Genomic DNA, 26,422 nt, shown 5'->3' with positions numbered 1-26,422 from the left:
ACAACTGATGCGGCTAGCCCAAAGGTGCCCAGCCTATAGGTGCCAGGGCTCATCCCTGGCAAACCCTGACACAGATTAAGTACCGTCCATACTTCCAGGAACACCATTAACTTTTGTGTGGTTAACTCTTCCTGATATACTAAGAAATACACGTCACAGAGCAATTGTTCTTCTGCCCCTGCAAAGCCCTGAACAGGTAGACCTGCCATCAAGGAATGTTCCACTGATACAAGATAAGAGGAGGAACAAATTAGAACTGCCTGTGCTGCTCACCCTTTTCAGTGCATTTGGAGATTTTCAACCCCATTTTCCTCTTATTTGCCTCCTCCTCTACCTCATGGAGGTCCTTGTTAGGAACACATTTGCTCTTTTAGTTCTCTCACGCACTGTTCCACTAATGACAGGCAGAGAGAAAATGGATCATTATGTAAACCATATTGTCCATTTAATGTCAGGCCTTACTGCAAATGGTACACTCCTTGTGACTCTAGAATAAAAGAAAGACAGAGTGACACATGCTCCATCACTTTATTTTACAGGCTGTCGGATATAGAGTTCCTCCATAAAGAGAAGTGGCCCTGGGATGATGAGAAATACAAGCGACAGCCCTCAGTGCTGAGAAGAGTTAAGCGATTTCTGAGTGTCCATGAAAGCTCTTCCTCGCCAACTAGGAGGCGCTACAGCAGACAGTCAAGTGAGAACTCGATATTTTTCCCTGCCCACGAAACGGGGCACATCAGCAGCTTGCAAGAAATGCATTCTAGAGGGAGACATTTTCCCTCAAATGCCAAGAAGAAATATGAGCTGGCTGATAGGAATTCCCGACTGCATGCTAGCATAGATCTGGCAACTATTAATGAAATCAGCAGAAACAACATTTTAGAGAGCTACCAATCTAGTGACAATGACGCAACAACTAGGGTAGTTCTGCCAGTCCCTGAAGTGGTTGTGGCTGAAACAGAGGACAGAACACCCAACGCAGCAGACTACCAGACTTTAAAGGCAGACCCCTCCACCAGCATGCCAACAGAACAGGAGCCCATAGGCAGTCTGATTGAACCATGCTCTGAGCCAGGGTTTGTGCCGTTCCCTCATTCAGAAATGGCCATGTGTTTTAGGGATGCTGGGCAACATAAACCATCCTCAGTTATTACTGAGGAACCAAAACCGGATTTACCCAAAAGCATGCCAGCAGGCGATAGCAAAGAGCAAGACGGGATCTCTGAAAGGTGTTCCCCAGACTTCCACACACTCAGCATTACACTACATACAGATGCTGCACCTTTTTTCCTGGAATCTGGAACATCCTCTGGACAAAGCACCATTAGCAGTGAAAGTAATATTGCTCCTACCTCTGCTGCTAGAGATACAGTTGATATGCATCACTTACTGGAGCATTTGGATACTAAAGAAACAGCCATACTAGAATGTATTAATGAAAAGAATGAAGGAAATCTGTGACAAGGTTGTCAGAACCTTCTAGATTCCAGTTCTAGATTATATTATTTATTGAGGGGGAAAATATTTAAGAGCCTCGGCAGCCATTTGGGGGTTCCCCAAATGCAGGACACTTTCATTTTTGAAAAACAATTCAAACTTTCCGCCTGTTTTGAACCCTATTTTTATTCAGATTTTCTGAAAATACAGAAACACAAACATATTGCTCAGACTAGATGTACAGTATGTAATACAGTTGATCTTATTCCCAACGGAAACTACTCAGATCACGATGTTAAAGATTTCCTCTCTCTCAGGATTCGGGCAATATTAAATTTTAAAAAAGCTCAGCCAGCCAGGATCCCCACTTCCTGGATAGATTTAATCAGCCACTCTCCAGCTTTGGCACTGTTCTTTGGCCTTTCTCTAAGCACGGACTCCGCCTTTGAACGTGGCTTGGGGAAGGGAGTTCATATTGACTATGACCATGATGGAAAAGGGTGTACTGATTTCCCTCTCCCTTTGCAGAGGAAAAGGGGATTTCTCTCCAGCAAATACATACCCAGCCTTTCTCTCTTGGCAGCCACCCTTTTGCAAATCATATTTGCTTTTATAACATAGGCATGTAAGGATTTTCCCTTCAACTCTCATTCAAATACCAAGAAATAGTAATGGTAAATGTTATGGACTCCTATTGATGTCATGTCAGTACAGCCACATCCCTCCTCCACCATCCTGGGGTAAGGAAGGCTCCAAAGGCATCTAAACTAATGCAATTATACTACTCATGGCACGAGGCAGAGCACTGCAGCCTCCCTGGGCGTGCACCGCTCCCCCAGTGCCTGAAGCACTGCTGTGTGGGGCTTGCGCTGTGGTAGCCTAGGAAGGGAAGGTAAGACGAGCCTTAGAAGTGTGAGGTGTGACCAGCATTTCCACAGCTCTGTAGCTTCACTGGCCAAACTCCCCCTAGTCCCTCAGAAGGCGAGGGATCGATTGCTGTAGCTGCAGGGGGACCATAACAGCAGCCACCAGGCAGTTTCACCATTTGGATAAGAGGGTTCCATAGCCAGCCCCAGACAGAGCACACAGCTGGGGAAATGGGATTCTGAGCCAGGGATCCCAGGCTACTGTGTCTTTTGTCTTTTTTTCTGTCTCTGTCATTTCTGATGCAGAGAACTCACTTAATCTGCCTCCAGGGTCCAATCACCACCTTGCCACCATCCTCAACCTCCTTTTTCTCGGCTTCCAAAAGGCTTGGAGTTGTATTGGAACAGAGCAATTATCTGTTCCATCCCAGTCTCCCAAAGTTGTGCAAAAGGTCACAAGACTTCCTGTGTTGAATAACCTCATACTGGGCTAGTAAACAGGAGGGGCTACACAAGTATTTCACAAACAGCAACTAGCGACAGGGATAAATATAAATATTCTGTCCATTATCTATCTGTACAGAATGGGACTTCATCTGGGTTTTTTTTACTAAGTTATCTTTTGGACTAAGTTGGTCACCTAAAGCACCTGTTGCTATAATTTTTTAAACATTAGTTTAGTCAATTGACTAATTATAATACTAGCTGCCCAACAATGAATGGTTCTTCTTTACCAGAATAAACAATGTAATTTATTTATTACATGAAATGCTTTTTTAAAAATCAGGTTGCTTTGGTTGTATTAAACTATGTCAAGATAGGTCCTTGCCGGGACCTAACCAATAGCGTAGGCCACTTTGGAGTACAAGAGCATCAATGGGTGGAAGCTATAGATGTTGGTAAAGCTGGAAAAAACTGGGGAGAGAGGAAGGCCAGAATAGAGACATATTTCAAAGCAACAGTTTGTTACCATCCCATAGAGTTAATCTTCAACAAGGTGGGCTATATGACCGTAATGTCTCTAATGAGCTGACCAATACTGTGGCTTTCTAGATGTTCATATTCTAAGTCAGAATTCAAAGAACCAGACCACAGAATGTTCACATTTTATGGAATTTTCTGGGAACCCTCATTCGTATGTGACAGAAAAGTGAGTTGACTAATTTTCTGATACAATAACAATGTTATGTATATCTATATGGAAATGCACAAAATGTCATTCAATTACTTGCCCAAGGAAGCAAAAATATCCAGATTGCTGCTAAATAAATAATACAGTTTTATAATATCTTATTGTAGGACCAAATAAAGTTTATCTAGACAGGCAAGTTTGCTTATGAGCACTGCACACTTTAAAAACGAAATTGAGAAAAAAAAAGCATACACACAAAGTAGACATGGAGGGAGGGAGGGCCTGTAGGGGAGAGGAGGAACAGGGGGAGGGACCCCATGGCAAGGAGGGGGCTAAGGCCCACCTCATCCCCCCACCAGGAAGAAACTGGCACCCCTAGCAGGGGCTATGCTTCATGACAAGGATGCTGATCACTTTATGAGCTCCCCCATTGTGGACGTGCAGCCTCTGTTACTGCTGCTCCTAGCCTGCCCGAGGCTACTATGCCCAAGTTGAAAAGTGGGAGGGTCATTGTCTATCTCTCCCAGGAGTGCCAGTGCCATTGTGCCTCCAAAGTCTGGGATCCCAAATGTTCTTTAATCCCAGAGACCCAATAAATCTTAATGCACCTCAGCCAGCAGCTGCTGTGCTACCTCCCTTCAGCATGCTTCCCACATGGGGTGTGATATTAGTGGGTGCAGCAATTAGAGAGAAGATGTCCCAGCCATGTCAGGTGGCAGATGAGAAAGAGAAATCAATGTATGAGAGTACTCCATGCTTCCTGATCAAGTGGGAGCCAGAGCACATTTAGGGGATGTCTACACTATGGGGAAATGTCCACTTACGGTGTGCAGCTTCAGCTATTCCAGCTGGAATCCATGGACATTGGATCAAGGGTCTCCACTGCAGGGGTCAACAGAAGAAACTCACCTATTGACTTCCCTTACACTTCTTGTTCCAGTGGAGTACCAGAGTTGATGAGAGTATGATCAGTAGTGGATTTAGCAGGTCTTCACTAGACCCAGTAAATAGATCCCTGTGAGATTGATCGCCACAGCGCCAATCTCCCAGTAAGTATAGACATGCCCTTAGAACCCACATAAATCAGCCTTTCACAATACTTCATTTTCTAGACCAATAGCTATGTTTCATATCGGGTTACTAAAGTCACCAAGCTTTTCCTGGGCATGTGCTGCAGACAGAAAAATGCTGAATGTAATCCTTGCCAATTTCCTTGGGGCCAGGCATCCTTCTGCCTGTGTGAGTAATACGCTACCTACAACAGCTGTTCCTCCCTATAATCTGCCCCCACAGAGTCCTGATCATCTCCAGTAGAGACCTGGCATGTGACATTGCCAAAATGGACATTTAATGACTTATGGGAGAGAAAAGGCCATTTGGTGCAAGTGGCTTGGCTGTGCACTTTCCTCCCCCCATTTTGGTGTCTTTGGGATTTTTCTTTCCCTTTTTTCATTCATTTCCTTGCTGCCATGTCTCACAGCCATGAGCAGCTGCTTCTATATCACAAACAATAACCCAAGTTCTGCATAACGCCTTGCAGAACTTGGCTCTTGTTGACTTCATTTTCCATTGAAAGAAAATGCATAATGAAGTGAAAAAGCACCTCCAATCAGGTTTTCTTGTTCCAGTTTTATTTGTTTATATGTCAATGTACAGAATCAGCTCCAATGAGCAAGATGAATATTCAGATAGGTAAAAATCAGATACATTCAATATTGTTCAATCCCTTACACAACAGAGGAGAGCTTGGCTACCTGTGGCTTGGAACTATTTTGCATCTCAGTCGAAACTGCTGCTAACAATGCCTCTCAAAATGGGGAACAGCATGGATCTACATTGGGGTCCTATTTCTGTGTCTTTCATGGAACAGGGTGATGCTTTTGTGTCATTCATACATTTCTGTCTTTGCAAGGGTTGTGCAATACAAGCTTCACTGTCCAATGTCTTGCCCTGCAAGGAGATGCCAATCCCAGCTGTTTCAATCCATTAAAGGTATGGAGATGTCAGGCACTAAAGACAGGATCTGACTGAAGACCCAATAATTGTAAAATATTAACTAAATAAGGAAAAGGCAAGCACAGAAAAAGAGAGTGTACCTGAGGAAAAAGCAGGTCAGAGAGAATAAGTAAGAAGTAAGAAATAGCATTTAAGTGATGGAAGTGAAAAGATTATCTTTAAAGGAGAGAGGGAGAGAGGGCTGAACAAGACCCAATAAAGAATGAGGTAAATAAAAGCTACAAATAATAACAAGAAAAATTATTTAATCAGGAAATAGAAAGCTGAAACTGACAATCAAGGAAAGAGAAATACCCAATGCTAGTTGGATTGGGTTCCCATAACTACAATTGAGGCACCGTCATCTTTGCATTAGTTAGCTGGCTTCTCCAAAGCACACTTTCCCTTCCACCTCAATGCAAATTCTACAGACAAGTTGTTTTAAACATTTCTAGGTATTTTTGACATAGCCCTTCTTAGGACTTTCGGACTTTCAATCATTGGTTTTGAAATAAATGTGTCTGTAGCAAATGAATACAAATGGGAACAAGCTTCAAAATTTGGATTCAGAATTGAATTTCAAATCCACCCTAAAATGGTATAACATTTTTGGGAGCAATATTCAGATCCAGGGTTTTAGTTCAGGTCCACTAAGAAGATGTGTTTAAAGCAGAAAGGATGCCATTCGAATCTCACTAGTAATGTTCCTTTCTATGAGAGGCTTTTGCAAATCCCACTCTATCATTTCCACGGTCAAAAACACAGTAAAACACAGACATGAATACGTCTCCTAAAATCCACAGCTCTCCAGAATGAGTGGCAATATCGAGAGCCTGAAAGCCACTGATGCACATGGTATTTTCTTCCATGGTTTCCTGAAATTAAAAACACATTTCTATGTAGAATTGCATATTACTGTTTCATAATATGGTAGATACCATTTTTAGAACTTATATACATACCTTTATTATATAATCTTGTGCTTTTAACATGTATTCTCTGTGTCCAATGGTGAAACTTACATGTGGCAGGCTTGACAGTCTCCTGCAATCTACAACAAACTACAACACAACATATTGGTTGACTTGGGAATTGTTTGTTTGAGTTTTTTTTACATTACCCTTTTACTCAGAATTTCTGTCTATCACTCTATGAATCAATCTAACAACCAGAGCATCAATCTCTGCAGGCTGGTTTGGTGTTGCCATTTATTTTTTTCATACCTAATAGCCACAACATACATTATAATAGTATGGCCCTGCATAGAGGTGCAAGTGGTGAGAACGTATGAGGAGACCTCCTGCTCTGTGAGCTAACAGAGTCAAACACAGATTACTCAGACTCCTTGGCTGTGTCTAGACTACATGCCTCTGTCGTCAGAGGCATGTAGATTAGACACATAGGCAAAGGCAAATGAAGCCGCGATTTAAATGATCGCGGCTTCATTTAAATTTACATGGCTGCCGCACTGAGCCGACAAACAGCTGATCAGCTGTTTGTCTGCTCAGCGCGCTAGTCTGGACGCTCCCCTGCCGACATCAAAGCCCTTTGTCGGCAGCCCCGATAAACCTCATCCCACGAGGAATAACGGGGCTGCCGACAAAGGGCTTTGATGTCGACAGGGAGCGTCCAGACTAGTGCGCTGAGCGGACAAACAGCTGATCAGCTGTTTGTCGGCTCAGCGCGGCAGCCATGTAAATTTAAATGAAGCCGTGATCATTTAAATCGCGGCTTCATTTGACTTTGCCTATGTGTCTAATGTGCCTATGTGACTACAGAGGCATGTAGTCTAGACACAGCCATAGTGCAATAACATCACAGTTTCCGATGGAGAGAACCTATCCAGAAGGTCTATGGGGCATATTGAGTGTTAGAGCGCACTACACTAGAATTCCAAGAAGGGAGAGAGTACAATCTGGAATGGCCATGCAGTGCTATAAATATTACACTAATTCACGGTACACATATAAGAGGAGGGTTGTTTTGTGTTTATGGTGGGGGGGGTTGTTTGTTTGTTTGTTTGTTATTGGTTTGTTCTATGTATTTGTTTGCCTCTCCAGTTGCTCTGTTCATTAAAAAAAACTGGTTTGGCTTATTGTTTTACAAGAGGAAGAATTTTTTTTTAAATCTAGTTTATGGAACTATATTCCCCGAGTATTTTGAGTGTCCATTGAGTGTATTCTGGGAAAGAGAAGCCAAGCAGAGCTGCAAAGTATATTGTGGGACAACAGAGTCCGGATAATGCATTGTGGAATATGACAAGTAACAGATATTTTTCAGTTCATTGTCAATTTTAAAAAACATTTTTTACAGTTTGAATGAATTAAAAAGTCTAAAACAGGATGTGTGGGGTCAAACAAAACATTTCATTTGACTCAAAATATTTCATTTATTTCATTTCAATTTTGAGCCTTTTTTAATGTTTTAATTTTTTTAAAAAGGGGATGTACTTTCAAAACAAAAAGACATTTTGATCCAAAAAATCTAAATGCTTCCTTTTGATATTTTTGGAATCTTCCCTGCCCGAACACAAACAATTCATCGAAACCAATACAAATTCACAAAACCTGGTATGAATCTGATTTTTTTAAAAGATTTTTAGCTGAAATATTTCACCCAGTTCAGCCATTATGTAGCTCCACTTAAACAACAAATGTGTCTAGAACAAGTTTGTCTGTGGTATAAAAGGTTAAACAGCCCATTGAAGTCAGTAGCATTTGCAAAACACTTATGCCAGAATGCACATGGCCAATTGTATTTTGGGAGCAGCCAGGCAACCACCACCAGCTTCCCCAGGGGTGGAGCTAACAGGGGCGTAGCGGGCGGCTTGCTCTACGGCTGTGCTCGATGGGAGCAGCCAGGCAGCCACCACCAGGAGCAGCTGGGCAGCCACTACAATATTTTGCAGTAAATATACAGAGCACTATATGAAGTAGTATGTCCATGCTACTTTGAAAGAGGAATTGCATCCCTGGCTAAATATTGTGTTTTAACATTGTTTAACGGTATACTCCACATTGTTAAAATAAAAAAAGTAAATGAGGTTTGGTTGATAAAGTCTCCCTCTCATGCCTTTGTTTCTTCATTTATTTTACCTTAATACAACTAAGTTTGAATGAAAATTCTTAATGCTGCCTCTTACATAGGTAAATGAAAATAAAGTCTTTATGCAATGACATAATCTTATACATATACAGGCAGTCCCCGGGTTACATGGATCCGACTTACATCGGATCCCTACTTACAAACGGGGTGAGGCAACCCCGCACTAGGTTCTTCCCCCCAGCAGACCAGGGAGACGCGAAGCTAGCGCCCCCCCCCCCCAGCAGACCAAGGAGACGCGGAGCGGCTTTTCTCAGCAGACACCTCAGCTTGAGAATAAAGGACTGAGGGAAGTGAGGTGTGGGAGAATAAAACTGAGCTCTGGAGAAATGTTTGGCTAGAGTTTCCCCTACAATATGTACCAGTTCCGACTTACATACAAATTCAACTTAAGAACAAACCTACAGTCCCTATCTTGTACGTAACCTGGGGACTGCCTGTATCTGTATCTAACATTGGAAATAAAATTGGTTTATCTGAGAACTGAATAAATAGGAAGTCACTGGATTTACACAGCAGGATTAAAACTGCAGTAACCCAGTTGTGAATCAGGGCCTATATCTCATCATATATATGCAGAAAAGGGGGCTGAGTTAAAACTGCGCTTTCTACATTATCTTTGACAGTGCCTGATTTTCAGGTACTGTAACACTGAGCAATCTTGATGTTACTTTCAAATGTGGTTTGGAAGGCTTCACTAAAATCGATGCAGATACAAAAGCGAATAAGAATCACATGTGTTTGCTTTACTTGGGATTCTGAAGCTAGGGCAATGTAGTAATTAAATCAACATGTCAGCCAAAGGTCCACATTAACACACTGGTAAAAGTAATAGAGATGTAGCCGTGTTAGTCTGGTCTTGCTGAAACAAAAGACAGGACTATGCAGCACTTTAAAGACTAACAAGATGAGGAAGTGGGTCTAACCATCTTATTAGTTTTTAAAGTGCTGCATAGTCCTGTCTTTTGTTTTGGTAAAAGTAAGTGAGACTGTCTCTAGAGAGGAGTAGGAGTCAACTACTTTATTACCTCAGAACTTTAGAAGTTGCAGGAGTTAGGCCCCGTGAGCTCATAGTTCTGTTTTACCCCGGAAGCACAAGGGAAGTGTGAAACGCAGCAGAGAGAGAAGCTGAAGCACTGAACTAGACTTGACTTTAGAGCCTTGCTGTAATGTGCTAATCAATTTGCTGGCATTATAGTCTATTTACAAAAGACCTCAAGGGGGCAGTGTTTTCATACACCACTCTGTGCTTGGCAGCTCAGCAATATTAGTCTGGAAACACAATGTAGCGTGGGCAAGTTAGTGACTAACTGGTAAGGGAACATCATTTGGTTCATAAAATCTACAGAATCATCATTTCAGTGGTGTCACATTCTGCACTGGAGTAGAGAGGATTCCCTGCCCCACAGCCTCGCAGCTCGAGGTCCTCCAGTTGGTGGAAATTTTGATAATACAAGGTCATTGGAAAAGGTTCAAGTTGGGTGTATTTCGAAAGCCCTTTCTCCCCACAGACATAATAGTATTACATATGACAAACCTAGAATAAATTGTGCGTGAGTGTGTGTGGGTTTTTAAAAGTCGATGCTTTTAAAATTATACTTTAAAGCCAAAAAAAAATAATCTTTGTAGTCCTATGGAAGTTGCCATGAAAACCTTTATTCCTCAAGGCAGGTTCACTGACAGAAGGTGGCAAAGAGGGCAGTTGCCGTGGGAACCAGCAATTCAAAAAGGCCTTGGGTGCCCAGTCACTGCTACTGCAGGAGCAGTAGTGGCCAGGCCATTTAAAGCACTGCTGGAGCACTGCATGGCACACTCTGGGCAACTCTAAGGGCTGGCTGGAGGTGGGGAGACCAGCGCCACATAATCTGAACAGTGCTGAGGGCTGGCTGCCTCAGCCCTGCCTCTTTTGCCCAACACCTTGCCCCTCCTGGAAATGAGGTGCTGACACCTCCCACCTTGCCCTGATCCTCTCCATGCTACATTTCTATACCTCTTAGTTCATCGAGGTACCAGGCAATCACCACAGAATACTTGGTTAAATCTTAAGCAAAAAGATATTTCAACAAGTCTTTCGGTGCTGTGAGGAGCAAATTCCAATTAGTTGCCCTGACCAATCAAATAAAGGGCAACTAAGACTCAACTTCCTTTATATATAACACGTCTCCATCAATGGAGTATCTGGAGCTGCAAACTGGGGAGATGGGTGGATTGGCAGGGGCACCCTAATCACTGCAGAAGGTGATACTAGTGAAATTATGATTCTATAGATTATTACAAATCAAATGACAGCTCCATGACCTTTCCATCATTCATTTGCCCATGGAATTACACATGCTCCCAGACTACATGAGACTACCATTTAAATGTATATAGGAAACAATATGGCTACGTCTAGACTAGCATGATTTTCCGGAAATGCTTTTAACCAAAAAGTTTTCCGTTAAAAGCATTTCCGGAACAGAGCGCCTAGATTGGCACGGACGGTTTTCCACAAAAGCACTTTTTGCGGAAAAGCATCCGTGCCAATCTAGATGCGCTTTTCCACAAAAAAGCCCCAGTCGCCATTTTCGCGATCGGGGCTTTTTTGCGGAAAACAAATCTGGGCTCTCTACACTGGCCCTTTTGTGCCAGATCTTACATGAGATCGTCAGTGCTTTTGCGGAAATTCAAGCGGCCAGTGTAGACAGCTGGCAAGTTTTTCCGGAAAAGCAGCTGATTTTCCGGAAAAACTGGTCAGTCTAGACACAGCCTATGGTTGCAAGCAGGCAGACTGACAAGCCATGAAGTGAAGAAGCAAAGCTGTTTGGGCATCAATGGAGAGGTTCCTGAAGAACATGGTGAAGTTACTCCCTGAGCAAATAGGAGTGAAAGCATTAGGCTTCCCAGAAATCTGGTTTTCAACCAGAAAGCCCAGTTGAAAACAGCACCTATCTGGTCAGAATCACTGACTGGACACCAAAAGTCTGGTTGTCACCTGCTGCAGCAGGGATAATGTATAAGGGGGACATGCTGGGGCAAGTGCCTCCCTTCCCCTCCCGCCCCCCCGCCCCACCATGTTGGCCTGCCGGAGTGGAGAGAGGGAGGTTTTGTCCTTCACCCACTGCCATCACTGCCTCCCCCAGCCAGGCTCTCTCCCTCATAGGCAGCCATTGCACGGGCTGAGTGGCTGGGCTCTCACGCTGACCCAGGGAGGAGCGGCCAGCAGAAGTAGGTGGCCTTGCCCCTTCCACTTAGGGTGGTAACCCTACCAAATTGGCTAGGATTCTCCCAGAATCAATTTCAACCTCCAAGTAGCTATTGAAAGCGATCAGGAAGATTTTAATATGCCAAAAGTTCAGTTAGCAGGGGGCAACACAGTGGGCCAAACGCAGGGTCCCTATTTTCCCTGGCTCTGAGTGGCTCCCAGAAGTCCCTGTGGCTCCAAGGCACAGGCAGGGGTGGCCAGAAGGGCTCTGTGTGCAGTCTCTGCCTGACAGCTGACTCTGCAGACCCCATTGGCTGTGGTTCCTGGCCAATGGGAGCTGCAGGGGTAATTCCTGCAGGCAGGGGCAGTACAGGAAGCTATCTGGCCGCACCTTCCTGGGCTTAAGAGCAGCAGAGACATGCATGATAGGGACAAAGCTAGCTCTTAGATGATCCATATGTTACATTAATGTGAATTAGAATATTTTTAATTCTAGAACTGTGTCCTCCCTCTAGTGGCTCTGGTAACAAGAACGTTAGCTCTCGTAAGCTCAGCAGATACCTGTGCCCTTCAATGGAATTATTACACATCTGTCATTTTGGAATCTTTTTATCTTAATTTCCTGATTCTGACCGACAGCCAGCCTGGAACTGTTTTGGACTTTAAGGAGTTAACAGCCTTGTGACCTTGGAAAGGTAATCTTCTCTTGTTTTACAAGGTGATAGATCTGTCATAAGCTATCATGATTGTTTGAGGAACCTTTTAACAGAACATTTCCTTAAACAGACGCTTCTCCTTGATCAATACGGACATTAATGAGGGTGGGAAGAGATACCTGGGAAGCAGATAATGGGAAAGGATGAAAAACTCTACAAATCACATATCTTGCCCTGATTTCAGTTCTGTTCAAGCAACAAACTTTTTCCTAATCCCTACTTTGTACCTAATTTTGATCATTTTATCTCTTTTCCTGTCCCCCCAAAACATCAGCATTTGTATCAAATCACTACTTTGCTTCCTCTGAGGTTTTTTCCCCCACTCTGTGGTTTTTACCTCTCCAGTTGGTGTTGGACTGGCCCCAATATACTCCTGTAGTTGTCTTATTTGTAAAGAGGGGCCCGTAATAAGAGAAGTGCCTGAATCAACAATGGCTTCACAACCATGGGTGCAAAGTGCAACCCGTCCCTGGATTTTCACACTGCATGTGGAAAAAACAAAGCATATACACTTTAAATAGAGGGCAGATACACTAAGAGTGATGACATAGTTAGTAGGGAATTTAAGCAAGGCTATGCTGCCAGATAGAATACAAGCAACTGGTTCAAACTTTATACTGACTCTTAAAGATGTTCTCTTGCTTATAAAAGAAGGGGGACAGTGTTCACAGAACACTAGGGCAAAAGAGCTCTAGAAATAATACTTATGTGTGTCACCTGCTCTTCTGAACATGTAGAAATTTACAGTCCAACATGGATCTGAGTATTTCTCTGACCCCAATCAATACGTCCATGAAGCATCTCACAAACACTGATGAAAGTATCCAAGGCTGGGAACTATTATTATCACAATCATTTGAAATAGTAGGAGCTAAGGCACAGCAAGGCTAAGGCTAAGTCTGCACTACCACTTACATCAAGAGATGTTATGCTACTTGGGGGTGAAAAAACATCCCTTGAGCAATGTAAGTTACATTGACATAAGTGCTGGTCTGGAAAGTGCTATGTGTATATAAGAGCTTCTCCTGCCAACATAGCTATGGCTGCTTGTTGGGGATGAAATAATTATGTCGATGGGAGAACTCTCTCCCGCTGGCACAGAACATCTACCCTAGAGATCTTACAGCAGCGCAGGGGCATAGGTACAGCTACACTGCTGTAACCTCCCTACTGCACACATGGCCTAAGTGACTAGACCACTGTCTCACTGGAAAGCTGTGGCAATCCATTGAACTCAGTGCTTTCGGATTATGAGAATAGCCCACACCCAGGAAAGTAAGGATCACAGGCACCATCTTTCTTAAGCATTGTCCCCACTTACTAGGAGATTGACACTGTGGAAATTGATCTCTGGGGGGTTGATTTAGCAAGTCTAGTAAGGATCTGCTAAATCAACTGCTGGTTGGCCCCTGTTGATTCCAGGACTTCTCCAGGTCATAAGAAATCAGGGAAGTCTACGGGAGAGTTTCTCCCGTTGACCTCCCACATGGGACACCACAGAAATTTGAACTAAGGTATGTTGACTCCAGCTAAGCTATTCACATAGCTGGAATTACATACCTTGGTTCGATTTCTCCTTTTGTGTAGACCTGGTCTATGACACCAAAGAGATGCTCAACCCCTGCTCCATCAAGGCCCTGCCCCCACTCTACTCCTTTCCCCAAATCTCCACTCCCACTCTGTCCCTTCTTTCCCCAGCTCCACCCAATCTCCAATGCACCCCTTCCCCCGGGCACCCACCCTGCCTCTACCCACCCTGCCTCTTCCCACCCTAGCTCTGCCCCTTCCTACCATATTCTGCTTCTTCCACCCAAGCACTTACTGCACTCCGCAGAACAGCTGGTTGCGGTAGACAGGAAGTGCTGGGAAGGAGAGGGAGAGGCTGATTGGTGGGGCTGCTGGTGGGTGGGAGGCACTGGGGGTAGAAGGACATGATGACCAGGAGGGAGGGAGCTGCTAATGGGTTCTAAGCACTCTTTAGCAGCCAAAGAGTTGGTGCCTATGGTGAGGATTCCCAAAACTCCCACTGTGACCTGTTAATAAAGGACATTCCTCTGAGTATCAGCAGCCAAAGTTAGTGCTTCTAGAAAATATTGCAGCACTGGACACTCTAATTAACTTTGTATCTTTCCCAGAAGCACTCTTTTGGGAAGCAGTACGTCCACGGTGGCCAATTGCACCACAAATTTACTGGGCTTTTAATAGGCCTACACAGAGAGACGGTTTCATCAGATTTTTAGACATACATACGTACTTGTTAACGTGAATTTGCCAGTAGTTTTTTTCAGTAACTGGGACCCAGTGAATTGAACCTTTGTAGAGAGAATGGTCTATACCTCCCAGTATCAATTCACCACCATTTTCAATGTCTTCTCCTCTAAAAATGTAAAACAAATATATAAACTGGATGATGTAACATTTAAGCAGGACATTAGGTGTGGGGAGGGAGAAATTAGCTTTCCATTCCAACCCTTTCATGTCTTTTTCAAATGTGTATTTTGTAATGGAAATCTTGTGATTTTTATAATTATACCTAGAGATGGCCCCAAATCAGAATTTACAATCTAAACCCCTTACTAAAAATGTTAGCAGTTGTAAAGGGTTTAGGAGTGAGATTAGAAGCAAATGGCCTTAGGCTAGTTTCCATTCTGGTTTACCCCAGTTTAAATCCAGGGTACATGTACTGATTGAAATAGAGATTAGAACAAAGCCCCTTTCCTTCTGAAATACTCTCATTTGTCTGCAGCCCCAGGGTGTGTCTAAATTATACCTCTGTGTCGACAGAGAGATGTAGATTAGGCACATCGAAATTGCTAATGAAGCCAGGATTTAAATATCCCTCACCTCATTAGCATAAACATGGCCACTGCTTTTTTCTGATATGGAGTTTTTTCAGAAAAAAAACGGTAGTCTAGATGCGGCTCTGTCGAAAATAAACCCTTTTTCAACAGATCCTGTTAACCTCATTTTTTGAGGAATACAGGATCTATCGAAAAAGGGTTTATTTTCAACAGATCCGCATCTAAACTGCCGAGTTTTTAAAAAAAACCTCCGTTTTGAAAAAAAGCAGCAGCTATGTTTATGCTAATGAGGCACAGGATATTTCAATCCCAGCTTCTTTAGTAATTTTGACGTGCTTGATTTGCATCCCTCTGTCAACAGAGGGATGCAGTCTAGACGTAGCTCTAGAGTCCTGTTTTGTCTCCTACTTTTTCTCCTTTCCCTCTCATCCCACGTTTTCAGTGACAAAATGCAAAAAAATAAGAGAAGTGGTAAAATTCTTAAAATATTAAACTGACCTTTTGTATTGCTTTTTTCAAACAAAAAAAGGTGGATTTTTAAAAATTAATCCAATAATTGGAAATTTTCAAAATAATAAAAAGGTTCCTTTTACACATCTTTTTTTTTAAAGTCCGTTGTTCATTTTTAAAAAGTTATAAATGTAGGCCATTTATCAGATTAATGAAGCAACACACTTCTTTGGAGTTCTCAGAGCTTTGCATTCATCATTCATATGCACAATAGAAGTATTTTTTAAAGATATAAGTTTAATAGCATTTCTGTAAATTTGATTATATGTTGCCCCACTAGTACGTATGTATCTAGACACACTCCTGAAAATATCCTTTTTTAGATATGAAAAAATATACGAGGTAGTTTCTTATTCTACAGTTAAAAAATGTGCTTCTTTGACAGTGTCCCCTTTATTCAGTATTGAAAACTGACCTGTTCAAGTGGAAGGAAAACACTGGCTCCTTTACCAGATGTTGTTCGATTATGCTGTCAAATACTGGAAGAGCACTGCCAACTGTTAAAGAAGGGTATCCTAAGCCCAGCACTCCATCAAAACGTGCAAGAGCAAAAGTCATGCCTGGCTCAAAGATGGACTCTCCAAAGTCCTGTCCATGGATGGAAATATTGCTAATCTGTGATTGTAAAAGGAAACAAATGAAAAGTAAAGTATTCCAAGTAGACTACATGAAATAATCACATTGTTTATACATATTGGGTTTCTAGTTCTAGTAGTTTTATCAAATGTGATGTGAAGAAAGTTCAGGTAAGTGTGATAGTTACATTAACATCAGCACCCCAGAAACCATCTGATGGACAAAGGGGAAAGGCAAGGTGCAAGGCATTTGCCCTAATTACAGTCAATCCATAGGCCTTCTAAAACAGGAGCCATGAAGGGTCATGGTGGAACCAGATGCAATTGTTCCAGGACTACAGATTGTGCATTTCTCTTTATGTCATACTGCAACAGTGCGGCATGGTTCAGTGCTCTCAGGAGGAAGTCTAACAATAGTCAGTAACATACCTTCTTCCAATGTCAAGGTCATTTCTTTATATTTATTATAATAGGCTGGCAGCTCCGCTAGCGTGAGCCAGGAGCTTTGTGAGAGTTAAGGTTGAATCACTAGTTAAAAGACAATTTAACTAGTGCTCTAAAATCCACTTCCTAACACAGATTGTCTTGACATTTCCTGAGCCGTGTGGGAATATGGGGTAGTGTTATCAGTCCAAATTTGGAGTAATTAGAGCCAGAGGTTCCCAAGATACAGCTCAATTACTTGGTTCTTCTAAATTTTTCCCCACAGTTGGGGCTCATGCTATGGCTCTGATGAGGGTTGCCAGGCATCCAGTTTTTGGCCAGAATGCCCAGTCAAAAAGGGACCTGGTGGTTCCATTTGATACTGGTCTAGTCATAAGCACAGTAGGAGCCTGGGGCTAAGGCAGGTTCCCTTTCTGCCCTGGCTCCATGTGGCTCGCAAAAGCAACTGCCAGGTCCCTGTGGCTCCTAAGTGCAGAGAGCCTTTGTGCACTGCCCCTGCCCTGAGTGCTGGGTTTACAGCGCCATTGGCTGGGAACCATGACCAATGAGAGCTGCAGGGATGGCACCTGCAGGCACAAGGGTAGCATGTGGAGCTTCCCAGAGTCTATGAGCCACTGAGACCTGGCACCCTGCACCCAACCTCCTGCCCCAGCCTGGAGCCCCCTCCTACATCTTTGTACCCTCCTGGGCTCGTACCACACATGCTCAGGGCCGGATTAAGGCATGGGCTAGCCAGGCAGCTGCCCGGGGTGCCAACCTATGAGGGGCACCTGATGGCAGCTGACAGCTGCCATCAGGTGCCGTGCGCCCAGCTCCCAGATCATGGGCTGCAGCAGCTCCCAGCAGCCACCCTGCAGCGGCCGCCCAGGGCGGGGGCCGCTTTAACCCCTGAAGCACCGGCCAACAGCGCCCTTGCCCCCGTGGCCACGGGGCCCTGCATGGCCAGGCTCGGCCCGCCCCGGGCTGCGCACCAGCAGCGGTAGCCAGGCTGGGCCAGGCCGGGCACGTGCGTCCTGCTGCCGCCAGCTCCATACACCCTCCCCCACGCGCCGGGTGGGGACGGGGCTGCGCATGCGTCCTTCCCCAACCCAGGGCACAATTAAACTGTCTGCCCGGGACGCCGGAATGGCTCAGTCCTGCCCTGCATGTGATCACCACATTTCAATCATCGCCAGGGATCCAGCAACAGCAGAAGGGAGAGTTGGGCTGAGATTCATGTGAATACGGAAAAATTATTTTTAAAAGCTCAAGGAAATTACATGCCCAGAAGTGAAGGTTCCTGGGTGGAGTGACCCTTTCAGAATGCTGTGTTCAGCTGCACCCAGACCCCTGAAAGCCAGGAACGACAGAGTTAAGGTACATACTCCCCTCCCTGGCAACGCAACCTTCATGCTGTCCTTTTTGAGCAACATATCAACAACACATACAAGTGCTCTACAGATGCTTTACAATATTCTGGGATCAGAGCACAGGTGCTCAGGTTAGGCCTAAACACAAACTCTGAGCCAACTTCATACAAACCACCTCAGACTTGCCAAATGTTACCTCCCTTTCACCGTGGCCTAAGGATCCCTTCTGAGACATTGCCTTCACTAGCCCCTCACAAGGCCCCAAAGACCCATGCCATGTGTGCCACCACAACTGACAACCCATATGGCAAGATCACCCCATGCATTGCCACTGACACCATAGACAGGAGTCAGCACTTAAATGAGGCACTTATGAGCCTCTGAGAGACTCAAACACCTCCCATAGTACCACAGGCTGCGTCTACCCTACAGCTCATGTTGGCCTAACATGTCACTCAGGGGAGTCAATAAATTCACCCCTGAGTGAAAAAATGTACACCAACATAAGCGCCAACGTGAACAGCGCTATGTCAATGGGAGACGCTCCCCTAACGACATAGCTACTGCTGCTTGCAGGAGCTGAAGGAAGAACATTTTCCCATCCGCTTAGTGTAGCTATATTAGAGAGCTTACAGCTGCACCACTGTAAACTCTCCAATGTAGCCGAGCCTACAGTAACAAATATGTCAACTTGTGCCAGTGTAAGACCTTCACCATTCAATACAACCATGCCTAACACAGTGAACACAGCTGACATGAATGCAGATAAATGCAGGAATTCAAATCTGTGGAACACAACACAAGTAATGGTACAGCCTCTTGGAATTTCCTGGTGGCTTCTTACAATGGCATCTCATTTACTGAACCATTACTTGTGCTATTACTAGCTCCAGAGGGGCAGAGTTAAGGTTGCCTTCAAGGAGTGGCTCGCATCTTCCCTTTTCATTTCCTTGTTTTCAGAGGCTGGCATTTTGTCAAACACGATGTTCTGGAAGGCTGTGAGGCACCATCAAACAACTCTGCATTAATGCAGTTTTGAGGCATTTCATCTATAATACATGAAAAGGCGCCTTTTCATATAGGCATATTTGCTATAAACTGACAATACAGTTGGTCAGATTAAACTGGCAGCTTGCTCCTCACCTCAAAACCAAACCTACAATCAAACCCAAGCAAAATCAGTTCTTATCTTCAAAACCCTGGACACAGAGTTAAGCTGTGGTCAAGGTCAGCAGATTTGTGCTGTTTTGGACCAGGAATGGAGGAATTTGTGAGGCCCAGGCCTCTCACAGAGAACACCATGATGACAGCTCCCTACTTCCCTCTCCCAACTCCAACCCCACCAGTCTCCAGCTCAAGCATCTACGTTGATAGCATCAGTGGCAATATGTCACTCTCCCCATGGAAGGCAGGCCCAACTATTCAGGGTTCCATAGTTCAATACCAACAACTGAACCACCTAGAAAACAATAAACAACCAATATAGAGAGTGATGATGATGATGATGATGATGTTAGGGTTTCACTCACCCGTAGTGTGTCTTTGCCAGCGATGCCTAGAAGCTGCCCAGTACCGTACTGGAGAGCAAAGGCCTGCCCTCCATGCTGATAGGAGGCTGATAGAAATGATTTGAATTTTTGATGCATATCTGTGGAGATAAACCTCAGCATTAACACTGGAGATGAGGTCATCAGAAGTGTAAATTTCTGAAACACAGGCCTAGCTAATAGGCAAACAAAACACATTGTCTAGAGGAACAGAATAATATGTGAAGGGAAGCAGGCAAGAGTCCCTGCGTCCTGTAAGTTTTCCCCGTGTTCTGAAAATATCTCAACAATTGATTGATTTTCCTTTCTGCATCACAATAAACATCATGACCCACTTTTAAATGTTTCAAAAATCCAGCTTTTCCCGATTTTTTTAACTTTCTCGTGTTTCTTTTGCCTCGATTTTTCACAAGATTCGACTGTCCATTAACAGCTGTTGCAGCAGTAGGTGCATACCATGGCTATGATGAGGCACGGGACAACTAGAATTTAAAATAGTAACTCAATGACAGCGTCAGTGAGGGTCTTCAAACCTCTCCTCCCCTGCCATCTTCCTGACATACATAGAGGGAAGAATCTCTCCTTCTCTCTTTTCTCTTGTTTCTTTAGAGGGTGTACAGCAAAGTCTGTCTACTCCTTCCACCACTCTGCCAAATATTCCTCCAGCCCAGTGAACTCTGAGACATCTTTCAACTCCAGAGTCAAAAGAACCGTGTAGCAGCAGCTGCAGTGGAGAAGGAGCCTTTCCACTTCTACGGCTGCATAACAGAGAGAGGACGCCCACCCTAAGATCTGGATATCGTGCCCACGGTTACTGAGAACACTTTGTCCCAATACAGATATAAATAAGAGCATGCTCGCAGTACCTCCTCCCCACCCATTGTAGTAGCAGGATGAAGGCATGAGCTGGTTGCCATCTCAAGATGTCAGGAAGGGGAAAAAAATGAGAGATTAAAAATCCTCTCCCAGAAGATTGCACCAGCTCAGAGAATACCCAGACAATGAGATGGAGGCAACCAGACATTCCATCCAGACTGAGATCCATATCTGAGGTTCTGACAGTTATCCAGATGCTTGTGCCCTTAGATACAGATGCTTCTCAAACATTAATCTATTCATTTCTCATCTATAGCTTTTAGATTCTACCCTGAAATGTTCTCTCTGTTTTCTCTTACCTCAGATGTCTCTGGCAGCACACTGAATGCTGTTTCTAAGGCTTATCCACCACAACATAGGTTGTGTGGGGTATAACGGACATATTAGTGTAGCTGAGGCAGATACACAACACAGACATTCTTTGTATTGACTCCTTTTTCTTGCGCACTTCACCTGTATAATGGAAATGGACTAATCCTTACACCTCCCCCTTTGTGTCTCTCATCTTTGTTGTACCAGTGACAAATTCTAGAGCATGCAAAACTGGAATTAGCCTGTATATTATGGGAGAGTATCAACTCCCTCCACTGTTGCACAACAAGAATAAAACTGCAAGTGAGTCTCTGAGTATAACTGTTGTAACCTTGGGTTGTGAAGTGCATTCATAGCAGGGGCACTGCGTTAAAAGGTGAATTAAACCACTAGAAGCTCAAAGAAACAAAACATCTCTTACGGCAGGCTTCGCTGATGCAATAAGCTGAAGGGACCCAAAAATTAGATGATCCTGTGTCGAACACCACTGTGAATTTCTGAGGTGGGGTGCCAACACTCACCACCCCATAGTATTGGGCCTGGGGAAATAAAATACAGCCAGTTATTTCAGTACTACATCAATGCAGACTATCCTTAAAGAAAAGACAGACAAAGATCTAATGTAAAATATCCTAAGGGTTTCCAATCTAATTTGATTTGACTGTTAATTAAATGCTACCTCTACCAAGCAATACATTCTTTCTGGTGCCATGAGTGGCCACTTAAGACAGATTTCGGAATGCAGCATAGCTTTTAAGTACTTCAAGAGCAAGAAGTCAATCCTGGAGTTTTTCCATTGACTTAAATGGAAGCAAAATCAAGCTCCAAACTCTTAGGAACAATAGGCAAAGTCCTGCAGTAATTCCAGGAAAATTCCTATTGAAGGCCACAGGAAGGTCTAGGAGCTTTATCCTAGAAAAAACAAATAATCCTGTGGCACCTTAGAAACTAACAAATATGTAGGATCATGAGCTTTCGCAGGTAAAAGCTCGTGATCCCAATATATTTGTTAGTCTCGGTGTCACAGGACTACTTGTCATTTTTAAAGCTACAGACTGACTTGGCTACCCCATGAGACACTCATCCTAGACACTAATGCATGATATAGTCCTATGAATTTAGAAATTAATTAAACTGGCAATGTAACTATCACCTTGCTGGGGAGCACAGCTGTATATTTTTGTTTGAACTTAGGGGCACACAGTTGTATATTTTTGCTTTATTATTATTTTAGTCAGTAGTAATAAGTCAATTAAAACAAGTCTGATTAAATTCAGTCTCTGGTTAAGACTCCACCTGATGTGCCACACAAAACATATCAGATGGATATAGAAAATGCAGAAGGCTCTTTTGTACAAAAGGCATATGGAGATCGTCTGTGAACATGTGAACTCCAAAGTAGCTTATCAGCTTTTAGACGCCACGTGCTTAGTGCCCATATCAGCCTATGGAATAGCACTGCAGCATAAGGAGATTTATTTTTAGGCACAGGCATTTCTGGCATCCGATAAAGACAGAAAAGCTCATCCGGTGCCAAAAGATTCTGTATTGAGGCAAATATTTGACCATTTACTAAGACTATATTAATTTACATGAATGGGCTCAGCATGGTCTTTGCCCCCCAAGAACTTACATTCTAAATTAGACAAGTCAGTGAAAACAACAGCATGAGTTATGCGTAACAGGAGAACACCCAAATGAGCATGTACCACAACTAATCGCTATACGTATGTATGTATTACTGTAACCCTTTTCCTCCCCCACTACAATCTATCACCTAATTGCATCATCGGTAAAATTAGATTGTAAGCTCTTCAGAGCAGGACCTTCTCGTCATATCATTTTCTATATGGCCCCTAGTGCCTGAGTTAATAATAATAGATAAATAATGAATACATTATTAATTATTATTATTATTATTAAAATAATAATAATAATAAATGGTTAAATGGAAAAAACATGCAACATTTTGAGATTAAATTCGCTAGTGTGTTATTTGGATGAAGTACGCTATTGCCTGTGAGTTTACAACTGAAATTCCTTTTGCAGTATAATCCAGAACTTCAGCTGCAATGACAAGCAGTCAGTCAGAGCTAAGCAAGCCCTTCCAACCACTTCACTCAATGAGGGGATTAATATTTAAAAATGTTTTCTGTAGTAAAGTTAAGATTCACAGCAGTCATCCCCTACGCGTCTGTTCTTTTAACTTCACTGTGAGGATCACCATTTCCAATTAGCTTTTCCCTCCTCATAGTAGGTGGAAGTGGGGGCCCTACTTTTCCTACCGCAGAGTATTATTTATTTATTATATGCTACAAAACTAAAAGGGTGACCACCCCAGGCTGCCTTTGGTACTAGATGCAGCCATATCATTATGCAAAGCTGGAGAGGCCCAGGGATGTTAATTCAAAAGCAGGGAAGCTTTGTTTAAATTAAGTAGGCCCTCTGCTTACAAATGCAATAGCAAGGATATAAATCATTCTACTAGCAGCTGGTTTTCTAATATTCATATCTTCGCAAAATGCTCAATAGTTAAAGACCTAGGAGCAAATCAGAAATGCTGTAGTTTAGGGGCTTTTACTTTCAGTGGTGGGTGTAAGAGTGTGTGGAATATGTAAAATTCATTTTAGGGCAGTGGCCTCTACAGAGCCAGTGCTAGGCATAAGCAAACTAAGCAATTGCTTAGGGACCCAGTTCAACAGAGCCCCCTATTCAATTCTTATTATCTGAGGAGGGGCAAAAATATTCTTGCTTGAGACACCCAATGGGCAAGCACCACCTCTGGGTCTGTTCACTGGAAGAGAGCTGGATTTTCGATACAATCTGTTCTGATAGTCAAATTGCCAGTCCTGAGAGGAGTTGGGAATGATCGACTCGTGCATTTGCCACTTTGGGAAAAACTAAATCATTGATCATTTACATTTTTAAAACAGTAAGAAGTGAGAAAAAGATTGAGCAATTCACGGGGTGACCTCAGCTCTGTGCATCCCCCTTAGACCCAGGCAGGGCTTTCCTCAAGGCCACCCCCACTTCTACCTCCCCTCAGGCCAGGCCAGGCCCCTCCTCATGGGCACACCTTTTGCTTCAAGGGCTGCAAAGCACTCTTGCTATCTCTCCCCAGGGCAGGGCTCACCCAAGGGCCCTCTAGTCACTACCTACATTTCCCTCTGACTAGAGTGTGTGTGTTCTTGATTGGTTCTAAGTAGAGCGGGTCAAAACACCAGTCAAAGGTTTCACAGACATTTTCAACTTTTGTGATTGGGTTTTTTGGCCAATTCAACTACTAGTTAAAAAAAAAAGTAGTCTCAACAAACAATTTCAGGGTGTTTCTGTCCAAATTCAAACAGCCAACAAAAAGGTTTTCAGAAATTCTGACTTTTGAAGAATTCTGGCTAGCTCTAGTTCAAAAAGGAGTGGTTTTTAACTCTTCATGTTCTTCTTCCATGCTCACCTCTGAGCCTTTTTCCTTCTGGCTCCCTATGTTACAAGTCTTCCCCCCCCCCCCCCCCCCCCCGACCCAAACTGCCATGCCTCCACCTTCTTACATACAAACAATCTCCTCCAAGGAACCCATATAAGCTTGTCCTCTCCTTTGATAAGTGTTCAAAAAAAATCAATTAGAAACCCAAACAAAACTCTAAAAGAAACCTGCTGTTCACAAGCTCAAATCAAGGGTGGGCTATAATATCCCACCCAACCCCTGGCCTTCATCTCTGAGATCTGCCTAGATAGATAATTCTTCAGGCTCAGGCAGGTTTGATATTTATATCTGTGAAGCGCCTCTTGTTCTTTAGGCACAATAAATAATCATTACAAAAACTCTATTCTTGTTACCTACGTGTCTTTATGAACGCAGATTTTTACAGGAATTTATTTGTGACCTAACATGTTCAAACAAGATGAGATTTTGGTTCATTTTGTGACATGTCAACAAACAGATTTCTGATCTATGTTACTGAGCCTCCCACATGGATGTGAGCCCCAGTGAAGTCAGTAGTGGTTCAGGTGACTGCTCGCAGGGCCATGCTAAAGGGAAATTCGAGATCAGTTCCATGTTTATCCTAATTTTACTTATGTTATTTGCTCAGTCTTTCGCAAACTAAGAAGCTCATCTATAAGGATTCACAAAATCTAGTTTAAATAGATACACAATCTCAAACTTTATACAAGAGAATAGAACTAATGTGCTGAACAAAATCTGCCTTCAGTATAATAAATAACCCTTTTTATTGCATTACACACATGAACATACTCACATTCATGTAATCATAGAGCCTTTCTGAAGCAGATCCAGCTGGTAGAAAAACATCTGAAGGGAAGCAATGCAGATATCTTCGAGCAAAAATGTCAGGCTCATGATTTTTCAAAAATTCCTTCAGTTCTCCCTTTTCTCGAAGTTGCTTCTTGATGGACTTAAATTGAAATAACTGGATCCTAAGCAAGCAAAATAAATACAAGCCATTGCAGTTGGACTTTCTTTCTATGTCACTCAAATGCTGGTTTTTTAAAACAGCTTTTGCAATAACACACAGAGATCATGCCAGGAAATCAGCTGAGAACAAAATGCACTATAAGGACCATTTTATGATACCTGAAATGCCTTCTTACCTTTGCAGAGCTAAGGCGAATGGCATATAAACCAGAGCCACTAACAGCACCCTCATGGTTTCAAGTGGTTGGGAATCTATACGACATTCATAATACTTCGCATTGTCTTTTATACTTCATTAGCCAACAAAGGGCTGTTAGCCAGGTCAATCAATTCCAGGAGGTCAGTGGTTTGGCAGAGCCTTTATTAATGAATTCTAGGACAGACTATTGCTTTGTGTAAATATTGACATCCACTGAAGATATTAAAGCACATTCAGCATGGGCATAGTCTATATGAAAAGATACACGTTAACATATATATCTCTATGTTTAGGCAAAGTTCTGCTCATGTTGTAGGAGTGAGAGGAAGAAAGCAAAACACAAAGCAACATGAGTACATGTCTGGATACCTTTGTATACAAAGATGCTGGAAAATCAGCATAAGAGACAGGTATTTCTAATAGTGATAGAAATGTAGCCGTGTTAGTCTGGTGTAGCTGAAACAAAATACAGGACTATGTAGCACTTTAAAGACTAACAAGATGGTTTATTAGATGATGAGCTTTCGTGGCCAGACCCACTTCCTCAGATCAAATAGTGGAAGAAAATAATCACAACCATATATACCAAAGGATACAATTAAAAAAATGAACAAATATGAAAAGGACAAATCAAATTTCAGAACAGAAGGGGGCATTCAACCAGAAAGGACCTTGTCTCAACGACTTAATTACCTGCATCCTGCTTCAAAATCCTTTTAAAACTGCACTTGAAAGAGAATCCTCTGAACTGTTATTCATGTTAAAATTCGACACTTTACGCCGGGGTCTTAACAAAGACTCTAGTTATCTTACCCATTACAAAGATAGCTTCCCCAATTATCACCTCTAATATCATTAGCTCACAGACATTTACCTTTCCCCCCTCCCCCTTCTGTTCTGAAATTTGATTTGTCCTTTTCATATGTGTTCATTTTTTAAATTGTA

The 26,422-nt window shown here is 43.0% G+C and overlaps 2 protein-coding genes across 5 annotated transcripts in view; one reads left to right on the top strand and one right to left on the bottom strand.

The window, feature by feature from the left end:
* BEST3 (bestrophin 3) overlaps positions 1–6,705 on the top strand; it is a 45,019-nt gene extending 38,314 nt beyond the window's left edge. For 2 of the 4 annotated variants that reach the window (XM_006121597.4, XM_075931673.1), the window contains one exon: positions 540–6,705. In XM_006121597.4, coding sequence (XP_006121659.2) covers positions 540–1,461 — 922 coding nt within the window. In that variant the 3' untranslated portion in view covers positions 1,462–6,705. The remainder of the gene's footprint in view (positions 1–539) is intronic. The other 2 variants (XM_075931679.1, XM_075931685.1) reach the window with 1 other exon arrangement.
* LOC102461548 (cathepsin E-like) lies at positions 6,126–25,564 on the bottom strand. Its single transcript, XM_025183869.2, has 9 exons — positions 25,455–25,564; positions 25,103–25,280; positions 21,268–21,385; positions 19,641–19,759; positions 16,159–16,358; positions 14,687–14,809; positions 12,770–12,914; positions 6,393–6,491; positions 6,126–6,305 (listed from the first exon to the last, which is right to left on the bottom strand). Exons 1-9 carry the CDS (start codon positions 25,508–25,510, stop codon positions 6,126–6,128), a joined length of 1,218 nt encoding a protein of 405 aa, XP_025039654.2. The 5' UTR covers positions 25,511–25,564.
* Between the last annotated feature and the right edge of the window lie 858 nt (positions 25,565–26,422).

This window comes from Pelodiscus sinensis, chromosome 1, assembly GCF_049634645.1.
Source record: "Pelodiscus sinensis isolate JC-2024 chromosome 1, ASM4963464v1, whole genome shotgun sequence".
NCBI classification, from domain to species: Eukaryota; Metazoa; Chordata; order Testudines; family Trionychidae; genus Pelodiscus; species Pelodiscus sinensis.
The sequence above is the reverse complement of the archived record's forward strand: the minus strand, read 5'-3'. Positions and strand labels throughout refer to the sequence as shown.

Bases quoted from the DNA above. Each gene is read 5' to 3' on its own strand.
- LOC102461548 (XM_025183869.2), bottom strand. From the start codon at position 25,510: ATGAGGGTGCTGTTAGTGGCTCTGGTTTATATGCCATTCGCCTTAGCT. The intron at 12,915-14,686 runs GTACGTATGTAT...TTCCACATGCAG, and splicing joins TGGCAAATTCACGTTAACAA to TGTGAAAATCCAGGGACGGG. The intron at 6,306-6,392 runs GTATGTATATAA...TTTTAATTTCAG, and splicing joins CACAAGATTATATAATAAAG to GAAACCATGGAAGAAAATAC.